The 22,551-nt window shown below is 48.4% G+C and overlaps 1 protein-coding gene across 4 annotated transcripts in view; it reads right to left on the bottom strand.

Annotated features, from left to right (window-relative positions):
• RAD51D (DNA repair RAD51-like protein) overlaps positions 1 to 22,551 on the bottom strand; it is a 158,796-nt gene that overhangs the window by 101,370 nt on the left and 34,875 nt on the right. For all 4 annotated transcript variants that reach the window (XR_015542943.1, XM_087391945.1, XM_087391946.1 and 1 more), the window contains exons 5-6: positions 15,475 to 15,606; positions 15,257 to 15,373 (exon numbers count right to left, since the gene is read on the bottom strand). Coding sequence is in view for 3 of the 4 variants with exons in the window: in XM_087391945.1 (XP_087248071.1) it covers positions 15,257 to 15,373; positions 15,475 to 15,606 (249 nt within the window). In the remaining variant the exon portion in view is untranslated. The remainder of the gene's footprint in view (positions 1 to 15,256; positions 15,374 to 15,474; positions 15,607 to 22,551) is intronic.

Below are 22,551 nucleotides of genomic sequence, written 5' to 3'. Positions count from 1 at the left end.
GGGACGTCAGTTACTGGAGCTCCTCACCTCGCACAGTATGGTCATTTATAACGGCTTGTCCAGGTGGCCACAGTCTTCCATGCCTACATTCTCTTCTGCTTCTGGGCGTGGCACTAGCGTGATCGACTACATCATAGGTCCCCCGACTCTAGTCCCTTCCATCCATAGCCTTACTGTTAGCCCCTTCATGCCCTCTGCCGACCATGCACTCATCCACTTTACTTTGACTCATGTCTCCCATGACCCACCCCCCCCTCGTCATCACGACCGCACATCCTATTATGAGGTTCATTTCGACCACCAATTCGATGATGTATATAGCCAGAACCTCAGCCGCCTACTCCGTCCTCATATTTTAGATGCTCTACCATCCACGCAGGACCGGTGGGAACTTGTACATTCTTCACTCGTTTCTGCTGCCCACATGTCCTTCCCTGCCACGTGTCATTCGTCTAGTCCCCCACCGGTTGGCCTTGTTCCTTGCAACGGTTGGTATGACGAGGAGTGTAAGGAACTCCGCAGGAAACTTCACCTTGAGACCAAGGAGAAGTCTCCCCTCCTTACCGAAACCAAGAGAGACTACAAGTGGTTGGTTAGGCGCAAGAAACGCCAATTTCTAGCCCAGAATGAGGAGGAGCTGAGAAGCTTGCTTTTCAGCTGTGACTCCAAGGAATTCTGGCGAAAATTCCTCCGCTCGAAGTCTCAGAGCCCCCTTACAGATCCACGTGTCTGGTCGGCATATACTTCAGCTCTATACGATGTTCCAGATCAGCCAGCCATCGATTTATCCCATTCCCCTAGGCCAGCTTCATCTATTCTTTTCACACCAGAGAGTGTCCGTGCAGCAGTCCACCGATTGAAGAACGGGAGAGCTAAGGATCATGATGGATTGCAAGCGGAGTATGTAATCCATGGGATTGATGCCTTAGATTTTGTTCTTTCCCATCTCTTCAATGAGTCTGTTTGTACAGGCCTACCACAGTCCTGGTTAGGCAATACCATAGTACCTATCCACAAGTCGGGGGACCCTATGGAGCCGTCGAATTACAGGACCATCATGATCGGCCATGTTGGCCAAGATCTTTGCATCAGTTTTGGAAAGCCGTATAAATGACCATGCCGAGACGACAGGACTCAGAGCCAGAGGGCAGGCTGGATTCCGTAGGGATCATTCGACACTTGACCACATCCTCACACTTAGGGCACTGGTGGAGGAGGCGAAGTCACGAAGGCAACGGCTTTATTGTTGCTTCGTGGACTTCAGGAAGGCATTTGACACAGTTCCGCGATTCAGATTGTTTCAGAGGATTCGCCAGATGGGCTTTAGTGGAGAGATACAGTGGGCTATCATGGCTTTGTATGAGAGGGTCACTGGTCGAGCTCGGACACGTGAGGGGCTCTCAGAGGAGGTATGCAGCACGATTGGGGTGAAGCAGGGCTGCCCGCTCTCTCCCACTCTCTTTGGATTATACATTGATGAGCTAGAGATGTTTGTACAGATGACAGGTGGTGTGGGCTCTACTCTCTCAGGATCCTCCATTCCTATCCTCCTATATGCGGACGATGTGGTTCTCATTTCCTCTACTGCTCAGGGCCTCCAGGCACATATTGAGACACTCCACAGGTTTTGCCATGATAGGGGGTTGACCGTAAACCTTGGCAAGACCAAGGTTATGGTTTTCAACACCTCTGATCGTATTTACAGCATGGATGAGTTTCACTTCACTTATGACGGACAGCCCATTGAGCTTGTTAGAGAGTACACTTATTTGGGGGCAGTTTTCAGGGGACCGGTCTTCACCATGACATATGCAGCACGAGATAGGATTAGTAAAGGGTATGCTTCGTTGGCTCATCTTGAGCGTCAGTGCTTTCAGTCCCACTTTCAGCATCCCGATACGAAATCCTTGCTTTTTGATACATTGGTGAGACCAGCTGCGATGTATGCAGCTCCTTTCTGGGCAGGAGACCTCGGCGCTGCAGATTGGAGACGAGTAGAGAGGTTACAGATCATCATGTTCTCTCGGCTCATTAGGGCCAAGGCTACAGTTCCGCACGAGATCATACTAGCACAGTTTGGAGCTACTCCCCTTGCATTGGATGCAGCGTTTCAATCAGTCATGTATCTGCACAGGGTCAGGGAGTTTGGAGACTCAGCAGCAGGCAGAGCTCGGTTGCCATGGCTAGCACTTGCATCTTCTATGGAGTTGGCACGATCAGGGACCCGATACTGCTGGTACTTCAGACTCACTAGGTGGCTCACATCCCTTGGACTAGACATGGATAGACTGCCTCCGTTCCGATACAGCATAGATGCCCCTCATCTTGAGTTGACTCGCCACGAGCTTAGCCAGGTCACGAGAGCAGACTTGCTGCAGCTTCATACGTATCGCACTTGGGTTTATCCCACGCAGCTTCCGGTGAAGATGGCCACATATCGTGACCACTTCCTTCGGATCTCAGAGGATGGATTTGTCATCCCACCAGGCTATACAGGTACCCACATGTCCCACTCACTGAGGATTGCCCTCGGCCAGCTTAGAGTCTCTTCGCATCAGCTCGAGATAGAGGCTGGTAGGATGCGACGCATGGAGGATGGACGGCGACCAGGCCGAGGGACCAGGATCTGCCCTTGTTGCACCATGGGAGAGGTGGAGTCAGAGGAGCACTTCATTTGCAGATGCCCGCTATATTATGAGATCAGAGGTAGATTCCACTGTCTCTTCACGGATGGCTTTGGACCTCTCTCACGAGTGATGGACTACGAGGATCAGCATTGCCTAGCCCTTTATGTCAGGGAGGCCACTATGCTTCGGCGAGACTACCTCAGAGAGCACAGAGCGGAGAGTGATAGAGCCCAGTCTCATAGAGCTCAGACACACGCCATACCAGAGGACAGAGACCAGGAGGAGCACGAGGACGGCAGAGCCCACACAGGACACATGCCTCCACCATGTGGATGTACATATGAGATGGTTTGTAGACGCCGCAGGATCTTGTTACATAGGGGACGTACTCGCCGCTTCATCTCCAGACGATCCAGGATGATGGCAGCATTTCGGAGGAGACTTACTCATGGAGATCTCGCCCCACCAGCCGCTCACCTCACCTTTGCCCAGATTTGTACTCTCATAGCAGGAGGCAGAGTCGATGGACAGGATTTCCAGTATTATTTTGGTTCTCAGACTCATTGACACCTAGACTTGTATCTTTGCATTGGCATATTGTGCTCATCCCCCCCATTTTGCATCCGGGGGCGGTCTAGTTTACTCTGTATTTAGGCTCAGATTTGACATTATGTGCTTTCACTAGCATTATATTGCGTAGCACTTAGATGATATTCGACGATGCCTCTTCTTTGGGGCACGTTGATTTTGTGCTATCTTGTATGCAGAGTTCTTGATGTCCCATGGGCCCATTTTGGCCTCTAGTGGACAATAATACACTTTCTTTCTTTCTTTCTTTCTCTCTCAGTTTAGGGTCTCGTCACACCGATTACGGATCGAGAGTGGACGCGCAGAGGGTATCCCACGAGAGGACCGCCTTTGCCCACTTTGCGACTTACAGGAGATCGAGTCGGAGGAGCATTTTGCTTTCAGATGTCCTATCTATTATGCCATTCGAGGCCGATACCACTGCCTCTTCCGCAACGGATTCGGCTCCCTCTCACACATGCTACAATTCCCGGATCAGCGGTGCCTTGCCGCTTTCTTACATGAGATGACCCGCCACCAAGATACTTCTCTCCGAGCACGGCGACACGAGCAGCACACACAGTGTGAGGATATCCAGCGGCCTATCACTGACTTCTTTCAACCACAGGATACCTCTTCTCAGTCTAGCCGACGACGCGGACGTGAGCGAGAGCCAAAGTCACGACAGTTGCGTCAGTGGACAGATTCACACATCCAGGTCCATGACATCTCGTCTCTGCTCTCGGCCCGCCCCACTGGGGTTACAGTTGCCCTCATCCACAGGGCCACCCGCCGCCCCCGACAACCGAGCTCGACTAGGCCGCGTGACGTCAGAGGCCAATCATCTATCGCAGGGTTTTTTCCGACTTTCCATTTGACGGCCCCTCTATGATTGGTCTCTGACGATCACCACCTGCACATGTATAGTGTATCTCCCCCCTCTGCCCCACTTTTTTGTGCCCCCCCCCTTCTTCTTCTTTGTATCACTTGGAGGTAGACACATATTTTTTGTATCAGGACTAGACACATAGTCCTTCATAACCTCTTTTTTTGTAGAAACGGTTGGTTGGCCCGTTTTGAGACCACCACCGTTATGCTCATTGTATCAGTCATCTTTAGTCTCATCGACCTTCACGGTCTCCCGAAGACTTGAATAAACTTTCTTTCTTTCTTTCTTTCTCTCTCAGCCCCCCCTCCCGCCACCCCTCAGCCCCCCCCCCCACCATCCCTCAGCCACCCGCGCCAGTCCTCAGCCACCCGCGCCACCCCTCAGGCCCCCGCGCTAGCCTTCAAGCGCTCGTAGCTATGTCCGCCACCCATCTTCCACTCCATCCGGTTCTCCGCCAACACTCAGCTAACCCCGCCAGCAACCAACCAGCTCTGAGAGCTGGCTCCAACATACGCGCCTACAACGAATCAGCCCCAAGGCCCCCCGCAACCTGCAAACAGGACCCCAAGGTCCCCCGCAATCTGCAAATTAAGCCCCAAGGCCCCCGTGCTGTTTGCGATTTGCGCCAGGGCTCTATGCCCTCCGTGAGCTCCTTGTGTGATCGAATCTAGGACCCTTAGCCCCCCGTGAGCTCATCGTGAGCTGCTGTAACCTGCGCCAGAGCGTTCAGCACCTTGCTGCTGTGTTCTTGGCAGCTCAAGGGTTGCTATGGGCATCCCTTAGGTGGTGGGAAGTCCAACCAAGAAGGGCCTGCCAAAAACAAAAAAAGAGCAGAAAAATCAGTAAATTCAGAAAAAGGGGCCATGGAAAGCTCACCTGATCTAAAAACCAGAGGGGAAAAAGACAGGAAATACAGCATAATTTGGACCAAAGGACAGAAAGTAGAGGATGGGAATGCCAAAGCATGTCTATCCACTATCAAAGAGGTATGTAAGCTACAAAACGCTGAAAATGAATGCTTACGAAAGAAATTGGAAGAATACAAGAAGGATGAGTTTTCAAACCTACGTGCTCAAATGAATGACAACATGAAGGGATGCCAAGAAGAAATGCATGCAAAATGGGGAAAACAAATTGGTAAAATGCAGATGGATATGATGCAAGATATGGACATGAAAAATCGTCTTCTTACATCCAAGATTGAGAGCCTGGAAGCTCAGGTGATTAGTCTCTAAGATGAGAATGTAAAACTGAAGGCAAATACACACGGAGATGAAGGGGAGCTTCAGCCATCCCTACACGAGGAGCTGAACATCATTAGGGAACAAATGAAGCAGCTCAAGGGACAAAGGGAACTTCAGAAGAAGGATGCAAGATCATAGATGAACTGAAATCTGAGAATGAAAAACTCAGAAAAGACTTGGCATTTTTGCAAGACACTATGAAGGGTACACATGCTGAATTCACCCAGAAGATCAAGAAAGGAGAGGCTGCAATCTTGGAATGGAGAGATGTGGTCAAGAAAGATACTGCTGTCCCCAAGAAAGTTCATTTCAAATTCTCTAGAGGAGGATAAAAGGAGAAACAGTAAAGCCCTAAATGTTTTAGTCCGAGGTCTCACAGTAGGAGAAACTCCTATGGCAGATGCAAAAGCTTTGTTCACCAAAATGGGTGTGAAACTAAAATGTGAGACAGCTTGGAGAGTTGGCAAGCCCGATGCACCCAAAAGGCCACTTGTGATGATGCTCCGAACAGCCATGGATAGAAAGACCCTCATGAGCACGAGCGTGACCTTGAAAGGAACCCAGATGTACTTGGACGATGACCTCACCCTCCTACAGCAGGAACACCGGAGGGAAGGTATACGTCATGGCAGCGAGAGAAGCAGGCAAATGGGTTGCATACAGGGATGGTAGGGTGATCATCCGAGAAAGAGGAGATTCGGACAAGGGGGAGAAGGAAGAAAAGGAAGAGAAAGAAGAGGGTGAAGTATGACGGTGTCGGGCCAATGGGACACAAAGTGGACTGATAATTGCAGTGTGGAATTGCAATGGCACACTCTCGTCTGATCTGGGTGGTTTCTCGGAGACTTGCGCTCATAGAGACATGGTCTGAGACACATGAGAGCCGCGAGAGAGGACTGCCCACTGTGACAAGATATACATGGGAGTCATCTCATAGGAAGGAGACGAGGAAAGACACTGGTGTGCGGGGCCAAACCTCTCATATCAGTGGCACAGAGAGAGGAGCATGCGCGACACATCCTCCTTCTTGGTGACTTCAATGCACGCACAGGGAACAGGCAGGTGGGCCTACTGGACTTTGCATCGGATTCCCTCATAGTACCAAAACTAGATGCAACTGAGCTCGGGATAGTGAGACACTCTGCAGATGCACCACAGGTGAAAGAGTATGGACGACATCTAGTTTTTTTTTTTTGCAAAAAGAGACTTCTATTAAGTATTAAAGAAAAACCGTTAGAGCAAGCTCCATACGGGATACATCATGCAATGCACGAAAAGCTCAAGAGCCAAAAAGAAAGGATTGAGGCTGATAGTGCCATCTCAATTCGGTAGAAACCTCCGAGAAAAAGGGAGAACCTCTCCAAACTCGAAGAAATATAGTCCTTCTAGTAGAGGCCGCCCGTGAAGGGCCTTGCATGCTAGCCCATATGGCTATCAAAGTGTGAACCGTGTCAGACCAAATACCCGTGAACACCTGTAATGGGTGTATCTGGGTGCCATCCAAGGCCTCAGTACATCTGGCTCTCCAAATATGCCAAGAGGAAATGCTAGCCAAAATCTCCCAAGAGGTGTCCACTGAAACATGAGAAGCTCTGAAGGGAGTAAGTGGTACATCCTGTAGAGAGCAAGGCTCTATCACCTGCCGGCGGACCCTGCCGGCGGACCGAGAGTGCCCAAGAAGAAGGCTCAAGTAGATGTCGTCGTAGTACATGCATTTCAGTTTCAGAATCTATTCTCCCTCTGGTCATTGGACACGGTACCATAACCCCCTCCAAGGCCCAGTGGGTTTTGCTTCTGATTGACGGACGTAAGGTTGGTTTCCTCAACCTTTATGCTCCGAACAACAGAGGGGACCGTGTTTTGTTTTGGAAAGAGTTACTCTCGTGGGCTGACATTGCGGATTCATGGATTATTGGAGGTGACTTCAACATGGTTGAGGCACCTTCGGATAAGAAAGGGGGTAGAGAAGGTGGTATCCACTCCCTTGAGAGAGCAGCCTGGGATGCCTTCTTGTTCAAGTTCAGTGGCAGAGATGTTTGGTCAGATGATGCATTTCTTGTTCAGTCTCAGTCACTTTTGTTTTCATGGTCGAACCATAGGGTGCAGATGCCTATCCATGCTCGGATTGACAGATTCTATGTGGGTGACTGGGCTCTTGATCAGAAACACCGGAACACTGGGCACTCTAGAAGAGTGCCCAAGAAGAAAGGCACAGCGGATCTCACGGCGACTGACAAGCCGTAAGCAACGGGCCTTCCTCACTCACAGAATGAACGAGGTGATCAGTTCATTTCGAGGGGGGGATCCCACCATTGGCTGGGGGCTTCTATCGGAGGGGAAGCCACCTATCCCCATCACAGACCCCGGTGTTTGGCACACTTATGCATGCTCTCTTTATGATGTACCGATCCAAGCACCACCTGATATGTCCACAATGCACAGGCCCACCACTTGCCACTTGTTCACTGCACAGAATGTGCAGGCTGCACTCAGTTGGCTTCATAACCGGAGAACACAGGACCATGAGGGGCTACGAACTGAGCATTTCGATCATGGATAGGAGATTTTGGCTCCGGTCTTAGCGCAAATGTTCAACCACACCATATGTCATGGCTTCCCACCCTCATGGAGTACCACCACCATAGTACCGATACACAAGGCAAGTTTCCCCATGGATACTGGGAACTATCACACTCTCATGATTGGCCACACACTGGCCAAGATCTATGGATCTCGATACTGGAGAGGGAGATCAACAGCCATACAGAGACACATGGGCAACGTGCTCTAGGGCACTCAGGTTTCCGGAGACACCACTCCACACTAGACCACATCTTCACCCTAAGGACTATCATTGAGGAGGCGAGGTCGAGACGCCAGAAAGTCTATGCTTGTCCCGCGATCCCGCATGATCAGAAGACTACAGGATATGCAGATTCCAAAAGTTCTGATCTGGGGAGTGGTAAGCCTATACGAGTCTGTCAAAGGGAGAGTTCGTGTGCCAGGAAGCCTATCAGGCTGGGTTGAGAACACGATCGCAGTAAAGCAAGAATGCCCAACTCTCTTTTTTTTTTAGTGAAAACTTTTGATTGATTATATTACAAGAGTAGCAACCTCAAAACGAGACAGCCAAAAGTACATCAACTGAAAATCTCAGTGTATGCTAAATATACATCATGATCTATGCAGTGCGTCTACAAGCAATCAAAGAAGGATTGCTACAGAGAACGCTTTCAAAAACCAAACAAGGAAAATATGGGATCACCAAAGACTTTACAGTTCCTGTCTGTCCATAAAGTCCAAAGTGCCCAATAGCGAACCCAAACAAAGAAAATATGAATCTCTAGTCTGGGTGGATGAAAACCAAAGAGCCAGAAAAACTTCCCAAAAAGACTAGTCAGGAATCTCGCTCACAAGCGCTAACGAAGTAGATCAATGAACTCACGAGAACATGGACAAAACCAGAATAAATGAGGCACAGTCTCTTGAGGACTCACGCATCTGTGGCAATGAGCAAGAGCAATGTGTCTACGGGCCAACATCTGTCCAGATGGAAAAATGCTGAGAAGCACTCGCCAGAAGAAAGCATGTTGTCGAAGAGGAGTTTTGTAAGCCCAAAGCTGCTTTAATCTCTTTCTCCACCACTTGGCTGTGCGATGCATTCGCCAAATAGAATTGCCTTTCTCTAAAACCCAAGGTTGAGGCAAAAGGATTTTGTACAATGCAGGCACCGTAATCTGAGATAGCCTCAAAGGGCGAGAAGAGGACCCTGGTGAAGTCAAAGTCCAATCCTCCAACCTGTCCTGAAGTTCCTGAGGAGGAATCGAAACAAAAGGTGAAAGTATATAAGCAATTTGTTGCCACAAAGCACGATAATGAGAGCCCAAGCCATACCATGTAGCTACCAAAGAAAAAGGTAGCATACAGCCATCATCATGAATAACATCAGCAATAGAAGTGATGCCCTTAAAAGAAACAAAATAGGAACGACGAGGTTCCTGTAAAGCCAGTGAAGACTGAAAAACTGTCAACCACTGAATGCTTTCAGCTCGCAAAGAATTACCCATCAAAAATTGTCGACCATTCCATTCCAGATGAGAGAGGAGGTGCGTCCAATCAAGAAGCAAACTGGAGCACCGACTCTCTTCGGGCTCTACATTGATGAGATTACATCTTTCATAGACCGTCTAGGAATCGAGGGAGCACCACTAGCTGACTTGATGATACAGATTCTACTATACGCGGATGGCATAGTCCTCATGTCATCTTCGGCAGAGGGACTACAGTGACATCTAGATGCCCTAGAGGTCTTCTGCTGAGAGAGACCTGATGGTTAACCTTGGTAAGACCAAGGTCATGATCTTCAACACCTCTTACACAGTGCTTCAATGACAAAGCTTTACATATCAGAGTCAGCCAATGGATTGTGCAGTCCTACACATACTTGGGTGCAGTTTTCACAAGGCCAGTTTTCACGATGACCCACGCAGCCAACAGAGCATGACTCACACGAGGGCACAAAATGCTTCCAAGCGCACTTCCAGGATCCACCGACGAAGTGTTGGCTTTTTGATACTCTACTAAGGCCGATTGCCATGTATGCGGCACCTTTTTGGGAGTGTGATCTTTCAGCAGTAGAATGGAGGAGATTTGAGCGGCTACAAGTGATTATGGGCTCTAGGATGATTCGGAGTAAGCCCTCGATCCCCCATCAGATAGTACAGTCCAGCCTGATGCCATTTTTCAGACAACGACATTCCTCCACATAGTTTGGGACCTTCCTCGCGAGAGACTTTCAAGGCTGGCACTAGAGTCCTTCATACGACTAGCAGAGAGCGGGGTAGGTACAGCATGGCTTGCATGCATCACTGCATGGTTTGGCAATCACGGCATTCAGATGGATCGGCTTCCCCCATTTCGGTATAGTATGGATGCACCGCCCGAGTTGATCCCACGGGATGAGATTAACCGCATCATACAGTTAGATCTCCTCCAGCTCCACACATCTCGCACTTGGGGAGGGGACCAAGAGTTCCCCACCAAGACCCAGCTCTACTATGACCATTTTCTGAGAGTATCGGAGAATGGGCTCATCATCAGACCTCGGTATCTCGAGGACAGAGGAGTCTCACACGCGCTGAGGATTGCCATCGAATAGATGCGGGTCTCGTCCCATCAGCTGAGGATCGAGGCAGGGAGAGCTCCAAGCATACCTAGAGAGCAGCAGACTTGCAGGTTGTGCACGATGGGGGTGGTCGAGACGAAGGAGCACTTTCTATGTGTCTGCCCAGCCTACTATGAGATCCGAGGGTGCTACCACTGCCCTTTTCAAGAGGGGCACATATTTGGCCCAGTCTCACGACTGATCCACTTCCAAGACCAGGTCTGTATTGGGCTCTACCTGATGGAGATGCGACGACACAGGGAAACGCTACTACGACATATCAGAGAGCAAGAGGATGGAACCACCGCACCACAAGGCACTGAGGTAGACTGAGTGCAGAGACAGGTCACGGATTTCTATGCATTTCACTCAACTCCAAGGCACTCTGGGGTAGAGGAGGAGGAGCTAGCCGACATGAGAGATATGGATCCGTGGAGAGAGCCGATGCAACATTGCTGGATGAGGGACCACAGCGCACACGATCGTGGTTCAACCTATTTCAGCTCTCCTCAGGGGAGATCGGCCGAGACAAGGCGTCACCCTTGACATAGCCAATCGGATCCAGAGATCGAGGAGACCACGCTCTCCACCACCACGAGAGACAACCCGATAGATGCAGATACGTGAGCTCTTTGCATCTCATCAGAGAGCCACCATGGATACTGGATACATGGAGCCAGTTCATGCACTTGGAACTCTAGCTCTGAGCACTTGATATTCTCATGCCACCCTCATGCTATTTTGCTACATTTTTACTATTTTGTACTAGTATAGCATTTTAGTACTCAGCAAGGGCCTTAGCAAGCCCTTTGCCCCGGCCCACAGTAGTCTGTATGAGTTACTTGATTCTGTACTTTGTCCCATAGGCCCGCGAGGCCTCCTGTGTAGTAGTAGCCCTGGTCAGACGCAGAGCTACAACCAAGAGACGTGCCAGGACCGCACCTCTGAGTGGCCGATAGCACTCTATTGCCGACTTCATGCCTCCACTGCCTCATCCATCTTGATAACTTGTTGCTGCCAATGATGATGATGATATTGATGATGATGCTGAGATTGATATATGGTCGACCATCAACATGACTATGTTGTACTTAGGACTTAGTACTGCCATTCTGCATTTTTGCATTTTGCATTGGTATGGATGCTCGTTTAGTAGCTCCACTACCACAGCTTGTTGTATCAAGATTTTCACAGTCTCATAGACCCATCGGTCTTCCGAAAACTTTAATAAACTCTCTCTCTCTCTCTCTCTCTCTCTCTCTCTCTCTCTCTCTCTCTCTCTCTCTCTCATGCATGTCACACAAAGTACATAGCCTCAAGTCTTGGACATGCGTGTCGCTACAAACTCTCGTACGGTCTAGATCTAGAATTAGTAGCAAGACGTCCAAAGCTGGCCCACGGCTATTCAAACAGCATGTGAGAGGTGGATTTGTTCGTAGCCTAGAACTGGGGCAAACTGTTGCGTCAGGGACACCTCAATGCCAACCTGGAAGCCTAGATATCTCGTGGAGGTGCCTCTGGGTATCCATACAAAGCCTCTGTCTCCTCCCAATGCTGGGGTATCCTGCTGAGCTCCAGTCCAGATGACTTTTGATTTGTTCCAATTGACAAGTCCCCCTGAAGCTAGGCAGAACTTGTCAATTGAATCCGCAGCAGTAGCAAGACTATATGCATCTCCTCTGACTATCAGTGCCGTATCATTAGCAAACTCAGTGTCCAGAAGCTCCTGCTCCTGCCGGATAGGCAGATGAAGGCCAAAGTGCCATGACTGGTAGCCTGCATAAAGTATCCCATAGCCTACGCTACGAAAAGGAAAAGGTAAGGTGCAAGCGGATATCCCTGTCGTACTGATTTGGATAGCTGAAAAGCCGGTCCTCTGCCTCCACAGACCACCATCCTGCTAGAAGAGTGAGAGTAAAGTGAGGAGACCCAAGAAATCCATCTATCACTGAAGCCTAGCCTCCTCATAGTGCCCTCCAAGAAACCCCAGTCCACCCTGTCATAAGCCTTCTCAAAATCGAGAAGAAGAACTGCAATCTCCTGCGGACTCTCCTGCGCCCAGTGAGTGGCCTCCCAAAAGGTGAAGATGTTATCCAAGATACTCCAATCTTGGACAAAACCTGTCTGAGTAGCTTTGATGATATCTGGCAGCAAAGACTTTTAGCGAAGAGCCAAGGTCTTCGCTAGGATCGTGTAGGCTGTCCCTAGAAGTGTAATGGGTCTCCAATTGCGTAGGACTGTCTTGTCACCCCCTTTCGGGATGAGACAAATCAAACCTGTGCATAATGTCTCGCCCAAAGATCCTGTATCGAGAGCCTCTGAAAAGGCAGAGAGTAGATGAGACCCAATCGTATCCCAAAGAGCTCTCAAAAGAATTGGCGACAAATCATCCTTCCCCGGGCATCTATCTCTGGGCAGCTCATGTAACGCGTCCGTGATCTCCAGGAGTGATAGTGGGCTATCTAAAACATGACTCATCCTGTCTGAGACCATCTGGGGGACATGGCTCCAAATCTCCCCTTTGGCTCTGATCATCTCCTCGGTGACTGGATCGGCAGTGTAAAGAGTGGAGTAGAAATCGGAAGTGATAACAGCAAGACGGTGAGGGTCCGTCTGAAGATACCCGACCTCATCCACAAGTCTACGAAGACTGTCCGAAGAGTATCTCTGACCCACTGCCGTAAAAAACTCTCTAGAGCATCTATCCCCCTTCTAGATCCAGAACGTCTGCTGGGAGTAAAACCTGAACTGGGCCCTTTTGCCCTAAATCTCCTCTAGTCTCTCCTGAGCCTCCGAAAGCTGCCCTCTGATGAAAAGAGAATGAGGAAAACTCTGAATCAATCTCTGAAGTCTGGATACCTCCGCTCTTGCGTTCCGATCTCTGATTCTGAGCTTTTCCTTCTCCTCTTTTGCCCTCAACTGGCAGGCCAGGCTGACTCTAGCCAAAGCCCTCTCTACCCACATCAACCAGCCCTGATCCACAGGAGTGTCCTCTGACAACCAAGCCCCTCTCAACCGTTCCACGAACTCTGCGTCCTGAAAAACAAAGTCCGGATCTCTCACAGAGCCTGTGCTCTCCAAACGAGAGGTAGGGAGAATCTGCAATAGGACTGGAGCATGGTCAGATAAAACATAACCCGGGCGGATCCCAATATGTCCTCCTTTGGCCTGGCCCCATTGGCCAACATAAAACCTATCAAGTCTGACCAAAGAAAGAGAGCCATGGCAAACCCCGGACCAAGAGAACTGAAGACTGTCAGCCAAGTGACGAAAGTCATCCAATCGAGCTGCATCGTGAAGTCCAGCGTGCAAAACAAAACTATCCCACTCCACTCTCTCCCTGTCAGAAAGGCCACCCTCTATCTGGCCCGACTTGTCTTCAGAGAATTCAACCATGTTGAAATCTCCTCCAACAATCCAGGTGTCGGCCTGAGGAAGGGACTCTCTGAGCTGTCTCCAAAAAGCACGTCTATGGGCTGAATCCGTGGGGGCATACACATTGAGAACACCAACTGCTGTGCTCTCAATCTGAAGAATAACATAACATGCCCTGCTTTCCACTAGTGTACCCTCTTGGGTGATCTCTGAGGCCCACCTGGCTGAAACTGAAATGCAAACTCCTCCCCTCGTGCCATCCGCTGGGCTCCAATATGTCCGGCTCTATCCTTTGAGTAAGGATCTACATCTATCAATCCTGTCCTAGGAGAGCTTATGCTCCTGGATAAGCACAATGTCTGGAGGGGACCCTGAGGAAATAAACCGAAGGGAGTCCCTAAGCAACTACAATCTAGGAACACCTGATCTACGACCATCTGCATCTGAGGTAAATCTGCGGCCGTTCAGTCCTCTCACATTTCATGAAATGATGGACAACCTAGACATCGGATGGAAGTGAGGGGGTGCCAGTGACACCGACACAAATCTCTCTCTCTGACGGCGCAATCCAAAGTCGGTCTCTGATCAAATTCCAAATCTGCCCCAACTCATGTAAAAGGGCTCCATCCAAGGGAATAGTAGGCATCTGTGTGCAAGGTTTTCACTACAAACTTTGCCACTATGATATCATGTGGAGTGCATCTCTTCCACTGAAATATGCATGAGAGCATAATGACCTGTATCCAACCTACTCATCAGTCTACTGCCCAAACGGTCCCTGCGTATAGAGCTACTGGTCTGCCTAGAGAATCACAAAGGAGGGATTTCATATTCACATTGATGAAAATGGGCCCAAAACACTATTGTTCCAAGCTTTCCTGGGGCAAGTGCAGCATGCGTGTGTATGTTTGTGGTGGGCAGAGCAGTGTGCACGTGTTTTTTTTTTTTTGAAGGGAGGGGGGTTGGAAGGGGGGCGGGAGGGAGGGAGGGGGGATATGCTGCATATTATACGTCTTATTCAATCACAAGATGGCATATCCTTGCACCATCTTATGAATGGATGAGAACAGGTTCTATTTTATCCCCACATAAAGGCAACACTGACCAAAAAAAGAAGAGGACAGTCCTTGACATACGTGCAAATCAAATGTTGCAACGAATAAAGGACAAATTGCTTTCACAGAAAAGGTGTACATGTTGTATTTTGTATCCTATTTAATAAGAAGCATCCTTTTCACTAATCTGTTTCTACATATGTAAGATCAACAGAAGACCTTTTTGATCCATGTTTTCTTTTATTATTTCTCTTTTTCTTTCTTTATTTCAGGACGGAGGCGGACACACAGGGTGTGTGTCATGCAGGAGGGGGTTGTAAAGAGAGCAACTCTACCTTGGCACAAGCAGTGAAGCTTGTGTCTATTTGATGAAGCAATGCCAACAATGAATGAATGTCATACACTCTGTAACAGAGCACAAACTTCAAAGATTTTTCAGGGTCCCAATGGTCCTACATTATAAAAACACCAAATTAGAAAAAAAAAAGGTCGCACATTCACAATTATGAGCTTTGCAATAGGGTCTACTTAATCTCATATCAGAACACCTAACCTGAGATTTTCCAGACTTTATGAGACTGCATAGCATATCAGACAAGCGCATTGGCGAGAAAGAATTGCACGTATCTATGTAAGCAACCATCGCTCCATGACAAACAACATTGGCAGCAGTTTGCATGCATATCTGCACCAGCATATATAATAAGAATACCCTAGAAAGAAGAACACAATCCCATTTAATGTAGTGAGTCCAACCAAACAAAAAAAGTAATCTTAGTGAGTCCCATTTAATGTAGTGAGTCCAACCAAACAAAAAAAGTAATCTTATAAGATGCAGTTATCTACAACTTGAAATAATAAACATGCTTTGGGAGACAAGAAGGTTTAAAAAAATGTCTTGAATATCCAAAAAAATTAGGCGAAACGCAGACAAGCCTTGAGTTTCTTATTGTGTTGACGTTGATAGTTTACCTATTGTATGGCTACAGGGAGAAGGGAGGCCTTGCCACCACATCAAGGTAACGTCACCTATACGGCGGCTTGTGGGTTGACTATGGACGAAGGCAGGTCCGCCTAAGTGCGGAAAACCAGCAGCCTTCAAGATGACACATCGCCACCAAAAGCCAGGCCATCTTCGTGTGGACAATCGGCGGCCAAAGGCACGGTGAGCTGTAGGTGGCACGTAAGCAGCCAAGCGGATGCCAAAAGCATGGTGGATGGAAAACCACCAAAAGCAGGTGACAGGCAAGCAACCACATGGAAACCACAGGTGGAGACCATGAACTACAAGAGAGAAACAGGGTTGAGCTTAGAGAGGGATCATATAGCAGGAGGGGCAAGTCATCCATGCAAGAAGACACATCCACAAGGAGTGGCCAAGGTAGCAGTGCATGCCGACACTGCAGACATAGCACAGGTGAGCAAGTACAAGCACGAGGCACTAAGCAAGACCAACAATTTGAGGACGGACGATGAGCATCCGAGGAGAGATGAAGACAAAGGGCCAGCCAATGGAGAGAGAAAGAGATCTGCACGTCCAATGGGAAAGGAGTCCACCCCCCTTGGATCACTCCTGTAGGTTCCTATATCCCTTTGGGATGAATTTGTACAGCCATCACACTTCCCATATGGTAGCTACTCCTAAGGTGCATACACAAGGCGATGCGGCACACCATCAAAATCTCTGGTTGTGCAAGCCCAGCTGCAGGTCCTCCCTATCTCCCCCTCAGTCCCTCAGCCCCCCTCCCCACTTCTCAGCCCCTCCTCCCCTCTCAGCCCTCCGCCTCCCCCTCAGCCCCCAACTCCTGCCTCCTCTCAACCCTCGCACCCCCTCTTTCTGCCCCCCACCTCCCCTCCTTGCCCCCCGCCTCCTCTCAGCCGCCCCCCTTCCCTGCCTTCCTGCCTCCCCTCCCTGCCCCCCATCCCCTTCTCATCCCCCCCACCTGCCTTGTTCCCCCCCCGTCCCCCCTCCCTGCCTCCCCCTCCTCAGTCTTCCCGCACCCCCTCCCTACCTCCCCGCCTCCTCTCAACCTCCTCGTGCCCCCTCCCTGCCTCCCCACCTCCTCTTAGCCTCCCCAGGCCCCCTCCCTGCCTCCCCTCCCTGCTTGTCTCCTGCTCTCTCTCAGTCCACACCTGCTTCTTCTCTCTCTGTTCTCAGCCCCTTTCCCCTTCCTCTTTCATTCTTTTCCCTCTCCCCCTTCCCTTCAGCTTTCTAGAGAAACAGAGCCTTATAATCTTAGTTTGCATCGGCCTCTCGTCCTTGATTGGCGAATGGTGCATTCAGTCATCCCCTGTCCACTTCCACCAGAAGCAAGAATATGCACTTTTTCAAAAGACAAGTTGCTGCAGCTTCAAAAAGATGTGGAATTTGAGTTTTCCACCACCCTCTTCGCTCACATCTATGGATCCCACCCTCTCGGCTTCAAACCAGAGACTAAATGCTTGCAGCTTAACCATCCAACCTCATTCCATGCCTTAAAGATGTTTGTTTGTTGGAATGCGGTTTCTTTGAGGTGGTCTTTGATCCTCCAGAGGCTGCAAGCACTGTGCTTAAAGCCAGCCCATTGCACTTGGGGTCCAAGAGGACTTTTTTGGGACCTTTCACGTTGGGTTTTGACCCAATAGAAGAGGATAGCCAGTTCTTCTCTCTTTTCATCAGATTCAGTATATCATCGGCTCCTCACCTCGATTGGAGCTACCTTTGCCCCCTCTCCCCGGTTACCCTTTTCAGCAGCAGAGGCAATCAGATCAGATGTAGTTTCTAGAGTTGGGGTGGCATCTAACTTATCCGATGAGACCATATCATGCTCCATCACCCTGATGGTTCTTTCTTTCGGTAGAGAGTCAAGATCGTAGGCAGACAGGATCAATGCAAGATCTGTAGGACCTTTGGGTATTTTGCCAAGGATTGCCCAGGGAAGAAAAGAGGCCTAAACAGCCTTCTAGTACAGCTCCTCCTTGACCTCGACAGAGGGTTCCTATTACATATCCTAACACCAGACCTGATCTTTAGGAACTTTGTTTTCATCTAAGTAGATCTAGCGGACTTTCTTGAGGAGTATTTTGTGCCCTTTACCTGCGGTGAGGCAATCATTGGTATTCCTTTTGACAAGGTGATTCCTCCTCAAGTGGACGAGTTCTTTCCCGCGTGGATTTTCCTCCACTTGGTTCCCTCCCTCGCTCCTCAAGCAGAAGATCTTCCCCCATGCAGGGGTTTATTTCGGCCACTAGGCTGGATACAGTGTTCCATTCTACTTCCTCCAACCGATGAGGATTGTTAGTTGAAAAAACATCACTACCACACACAGCTTATTCGTATTCAGCTCCATCATCGTGTTACAGGGGTTTCCATTGATATTATTTTTATTTAGGAATACAAGCTCGATGCCAGAGATTGTGCAAAGTCGTGTAAATTGCTTTCAGGTCAGACGTTTTGGTCACCTACTTTGGCCACTAGAGGTGGGACTTGCATTTCAGTTTCAGATTCTGTTCTCCCTGGTGGTTGGACATGGTATCATCATTCCCTCCAAAGCTTAGTGGATCATTCTTTTGATTGGGGGACGTTAGGTTGGTTTTCTCAACCTCTACGCCGCTAACAATCGAGGGGACCACGTCCTTTTCTGAAAGGAACTTCTCTCTTGGAACACATTGTAGATTCATGGGTTATTGGAGGTGACTTCAACATGATGGGTTGCCTTTAGACAAGAAGGGGAGTAGAGGAGGCGACATTCATTCTTTGGAGAGAGCAACCTAGACGATACCTTCCTAATTCATGTCAGTGCCAGAATCAAGATTCCAGATGCCTTCTATGCAGAGCAAGACCTCACTGAGGCAGTGTTGCAGATTTGGGTGTCTTATAAGCAAGGTGTAACCATGGCTCTTTTATGCTACCACATTTTTTAAACATTATTACTATTGTCTATTTATTTTCCTGGAATCTCATTCTTACTAATCACATGTGTGTGTTACTGAATGTGAGCTCTAGTTACAGAACTCCACATCTCGGCCAGGCATCTTTCGCTATCTTGTACACACTCATCTGCAGTCCAGAGTACTCTTTCATGGCTTATCACCATGCATGCCCAGTATAGCACATGTCACCTTCACTATGACTCTATCAGCTATGAAAGCTCTTGTCACCTTCAATGTGACTAGTCAGCTTCAACATGACTTTATCACCTTCAATGTGATCTACAATCTTTAGAATGGTTTATTGTTGCCATCTTCAATAGATTACTATGGACCATCTGCAATATGGTGATAGATCTCCAGTATCCATGATAGTCACATCCAGTGACAAGATGTCAGAAGCTATTACTTGAGGTGGACTTCACCTACGAGAAGTTACGAGTCGAATGACCATCCTAATAGATCACCCTCCACCTAATATTAGATTATCAACATGTCGTACAAGACTGATGACGCTCCGCACATCCACAAGGGTTTTCCATACCCGACAGCTCTTTTCCTAACACCTTCAATGGCCTTGGGGGTGAGCCTTGGTGTGTCAGGTTGTGATGCTTAGTTTAATAAGGACACATCAAGATCACATAGCTTTTGTGAGGTGGAAGTGATCTTCAAAACCAAAGTCTTGAGTGCTAGATTGTAGAGCTCTCGAGAACTACAAAATGGTTTCAATTTGAGGGAAGCCAAAGTTGTTTATGGCTAGTTATGAGTTAATTAAATTTTGGAATTAGTTAGGGTCCTAGGCCTTAAATTGATTAATGTTGTAGAGTGGTTTAGAATAAAGTTAAATTTATTAAATTATGAAAAGTGCTCTTATCTGGTTCTCCACCTTGGCGCCTAGCTCTCCTGCTTCTTCCTCAAGCTACCTAGGCACCTAGCTTATTTCCTACTTCTTCCTCAAGCTCCTTGGGCACCTAACTTATCTGCTTCTCCCTCCAACTTCCATATTTTTAGAAAAGCCCTTAGTCCTAACTCTCCCAAAAATTTAAGGGCCAACCCTCTTCCAGGATTCACTACTAGCCTGAGCTCCTACTCCTTCCTTGTCTAGCACATCAACCTCTGCCAGCCTCCAACCTGTCACCCAGAGAATCAACCCCTACCTGCGCATTAGCATCTACCAACATATAAGCCTTCCTATCACAAATCTTGCTTCATCGTCTCGCCTCCTTCAGTCACGAAATCTGTCCTGAGAAGGCCGCCCACCTGTTACACGTCTATTCCTACTCTATTATTCCACGAATCAGCCTCCAAATCAGCCCATATCAGCTTCCTATTGGTGGCCATGAGATCAAACAAGTCCAATCCCGATTGAGCTACTGAGGGAGCAATCTTGAATCAAAGATAACCAGAAAGACCAACCACATGGGAGCATGAATGAACTCCCAAAAGCACGGAAAAAAGGATGGTGTCAGGCCATCCTCACCTAGGCACTTCTGTGGCAAGAGGGCCTTGAGGGCCCCCAAGAGCTCCTCATCTGTGAAAGGGACATCCACTTAATGCTGATGCACAAGGTGATCACTGAAGGAATGTGCACCCACACATTGCCTCCCCGATTGAAAGGACCTGAGGGGGCTCCTTCTCAACCTGGAAAAGTTATCATTAGAAGGAAGTGGTCTTCTCTACCGGTGTTAAAGGGATATTGCCTCCCTAACAAACAAAAATCAAAAGAGAAAGGAAAGAAGTCGAAGAAACTAAATACAAAGCTCTATATCACTAGAAATCCCAAATTTGGGTATATACAATGTGCTGAAAATGAGAAAGGCCATAAATGATAGAGGTGGAGACTCTTACAACATCCATCTCCAACGTTCCTCCACACAAGTGGGCTGCCTCTCCATAAATGCCAAGATTACTATCCTATGTGCCTAACTCTATGCCTCTATGCATAATTATGGTCGTACAGACCCGATCAACACTGGCACTCACGTTGAACGGAATAAAATCCATCAAACCCATACATGGAGTCCAATGCCTTATCCAAATGTCTAAGGCATACACCATTTTAGGACCGATCGCCAGGGCTAGCAACCCATAAGATACAATGTCATGAAACAAAAACTATATAGTATGAATAAATAAAACCATAGATAAATCATGTACGTGTCCCAACTGCGTGGAGAGGACCCCCGGCTGTGTAAAAGTGAGCGAGCAGCATCTGTTTAACAAGCCAAGAGTGGTTGAACACTCGCCAATGCAGAATCGTGACACATTCGAGGCATGGTCAGAAACAAAGTGTCACAAGGAGTAGTAGGAAGCTGAGAATGTCAAAGTGTCAAAGCCATCTGGATTCCGAAACTATTTGGAATTGTCGAAATCTAGTCGGATTTCGAAACTCAACCTGAAAGTCATATCGATCGGACAAAAATCAAACTGTCGGAACTTAGGTCAGACCTTGGTCAAACTCCGGAGCTCAGGTCGGGACTGCCACATGTCACACATCAAAGGGTTTTGAAAATTTTGTACAAAAACTTGCCCGTGAAAGAATAGAGATGTTGCCATGTTGAGTGAAGGCGACAAAGGTCACAGCGGATCGCAAAGAAGTTGTGCCTGGCTATTTGGTTGTGATTATTCCCTTGATATAGAAGAAAAGATGAAATATCCCACATGAAACAACAGCCCAGATTGTCCCCATTGTGTTTTTACTCTGTCTTTCGCGCCCTTCTACCTGTCACAATTTATGCACAACCTTACTTCTTCTTTAGAGACGTCCACATCAGCTATTCAGAGTATGGCGGCTTGATTGAGGCTGCAAGATCTTGTCCTTCGTCGACAGATGTCTTCAACCGACAGGAACAGCAACCCGCTAGATGAAGATCCAAAGAAAAGCGGCAATTTAAAAATATCCTCGTAACGATGATGGCAGTAGCAACTTCAAGTACCACGGTCTCTATTAAGTTGTGGAGGTGGGAGCTACAAATTCATTTGCATCCACGAACAAAAGCAATTCTTGAGATCCAAGTGAGAAAGGGACCGAAGGTCTTGCCAAAGGGATTCATCATCCAACCGTGAGAGAGATCGAGCTCCATCTCGCCAGCCAAGATCGCCTTCTTCTCTTTTATGCAGCACTACAATCTATCACTTCCCTTCCAATCCTTTGTTTCTAGCCTCCGGTGGTGTCCGCCTCGCTTTCCTACATTTGATGTTGACATTGCTTCAGTGGGCTAGCGTCGAAGCTTGTGAGCAACTACATTCATGAGGTCTAGAAGCAATCGGACTGCCAAAATAGAGAAGAGAGCTTATAGGTGAAGGCGAATGAATGAGACAGAGAGAGCTTCCACTACAGCCTCAACATTAACCAGCAACGCTGCTCTGATGAGGGGCTTTCTCTAGAGGTCAAAGCAAAGTCTATCTTCGAAGACTTCTCACGAAAGGAGCACTGGTCTTTGTCACGAAAAGGGAAACCTTGTGGTCGCTAGTGTTAAAGGGAGAATTGCCTCCATAACAACCAAAAATCAAAAATACGGACCCAATCAACAACATCCTAGGGGTCCGATCACATTAGGCCACTCTCATCTCGTAGCCGTGCTGTAATTGGATTCTTGCCGATCGTGGACCAATGGCCTAGAGGAACTGCCTAGTCCTCCTATTCCCCCACTGGACCCGACAAACCCTGGAGGACTGATAAGAAAACCCTACCTTGTGGATCTCTGTGGCCTGGAGGTCA

The sequence above is a fragment of the Dipteris shenzhenensis genome, chromosome 20 (genome assembly GCF_047967505.1).
Source record: "Dipteris shenzhenensis isolate YYH24624 ecotype China chromosome 20, Dip_SZ_1.0, whole genome shotgun sequence".
Classification (NCBI taxonomy): Eukaryota; Viridiplantae; Streptophyta; class Polypodiopsida; order Gleicheniales; family Dipteridaceae; genus Dipteris; species Dipteris shenzhenensis.
This window is presented reverse-complemented; position numbering and strand designations above follow the sequence as displayed.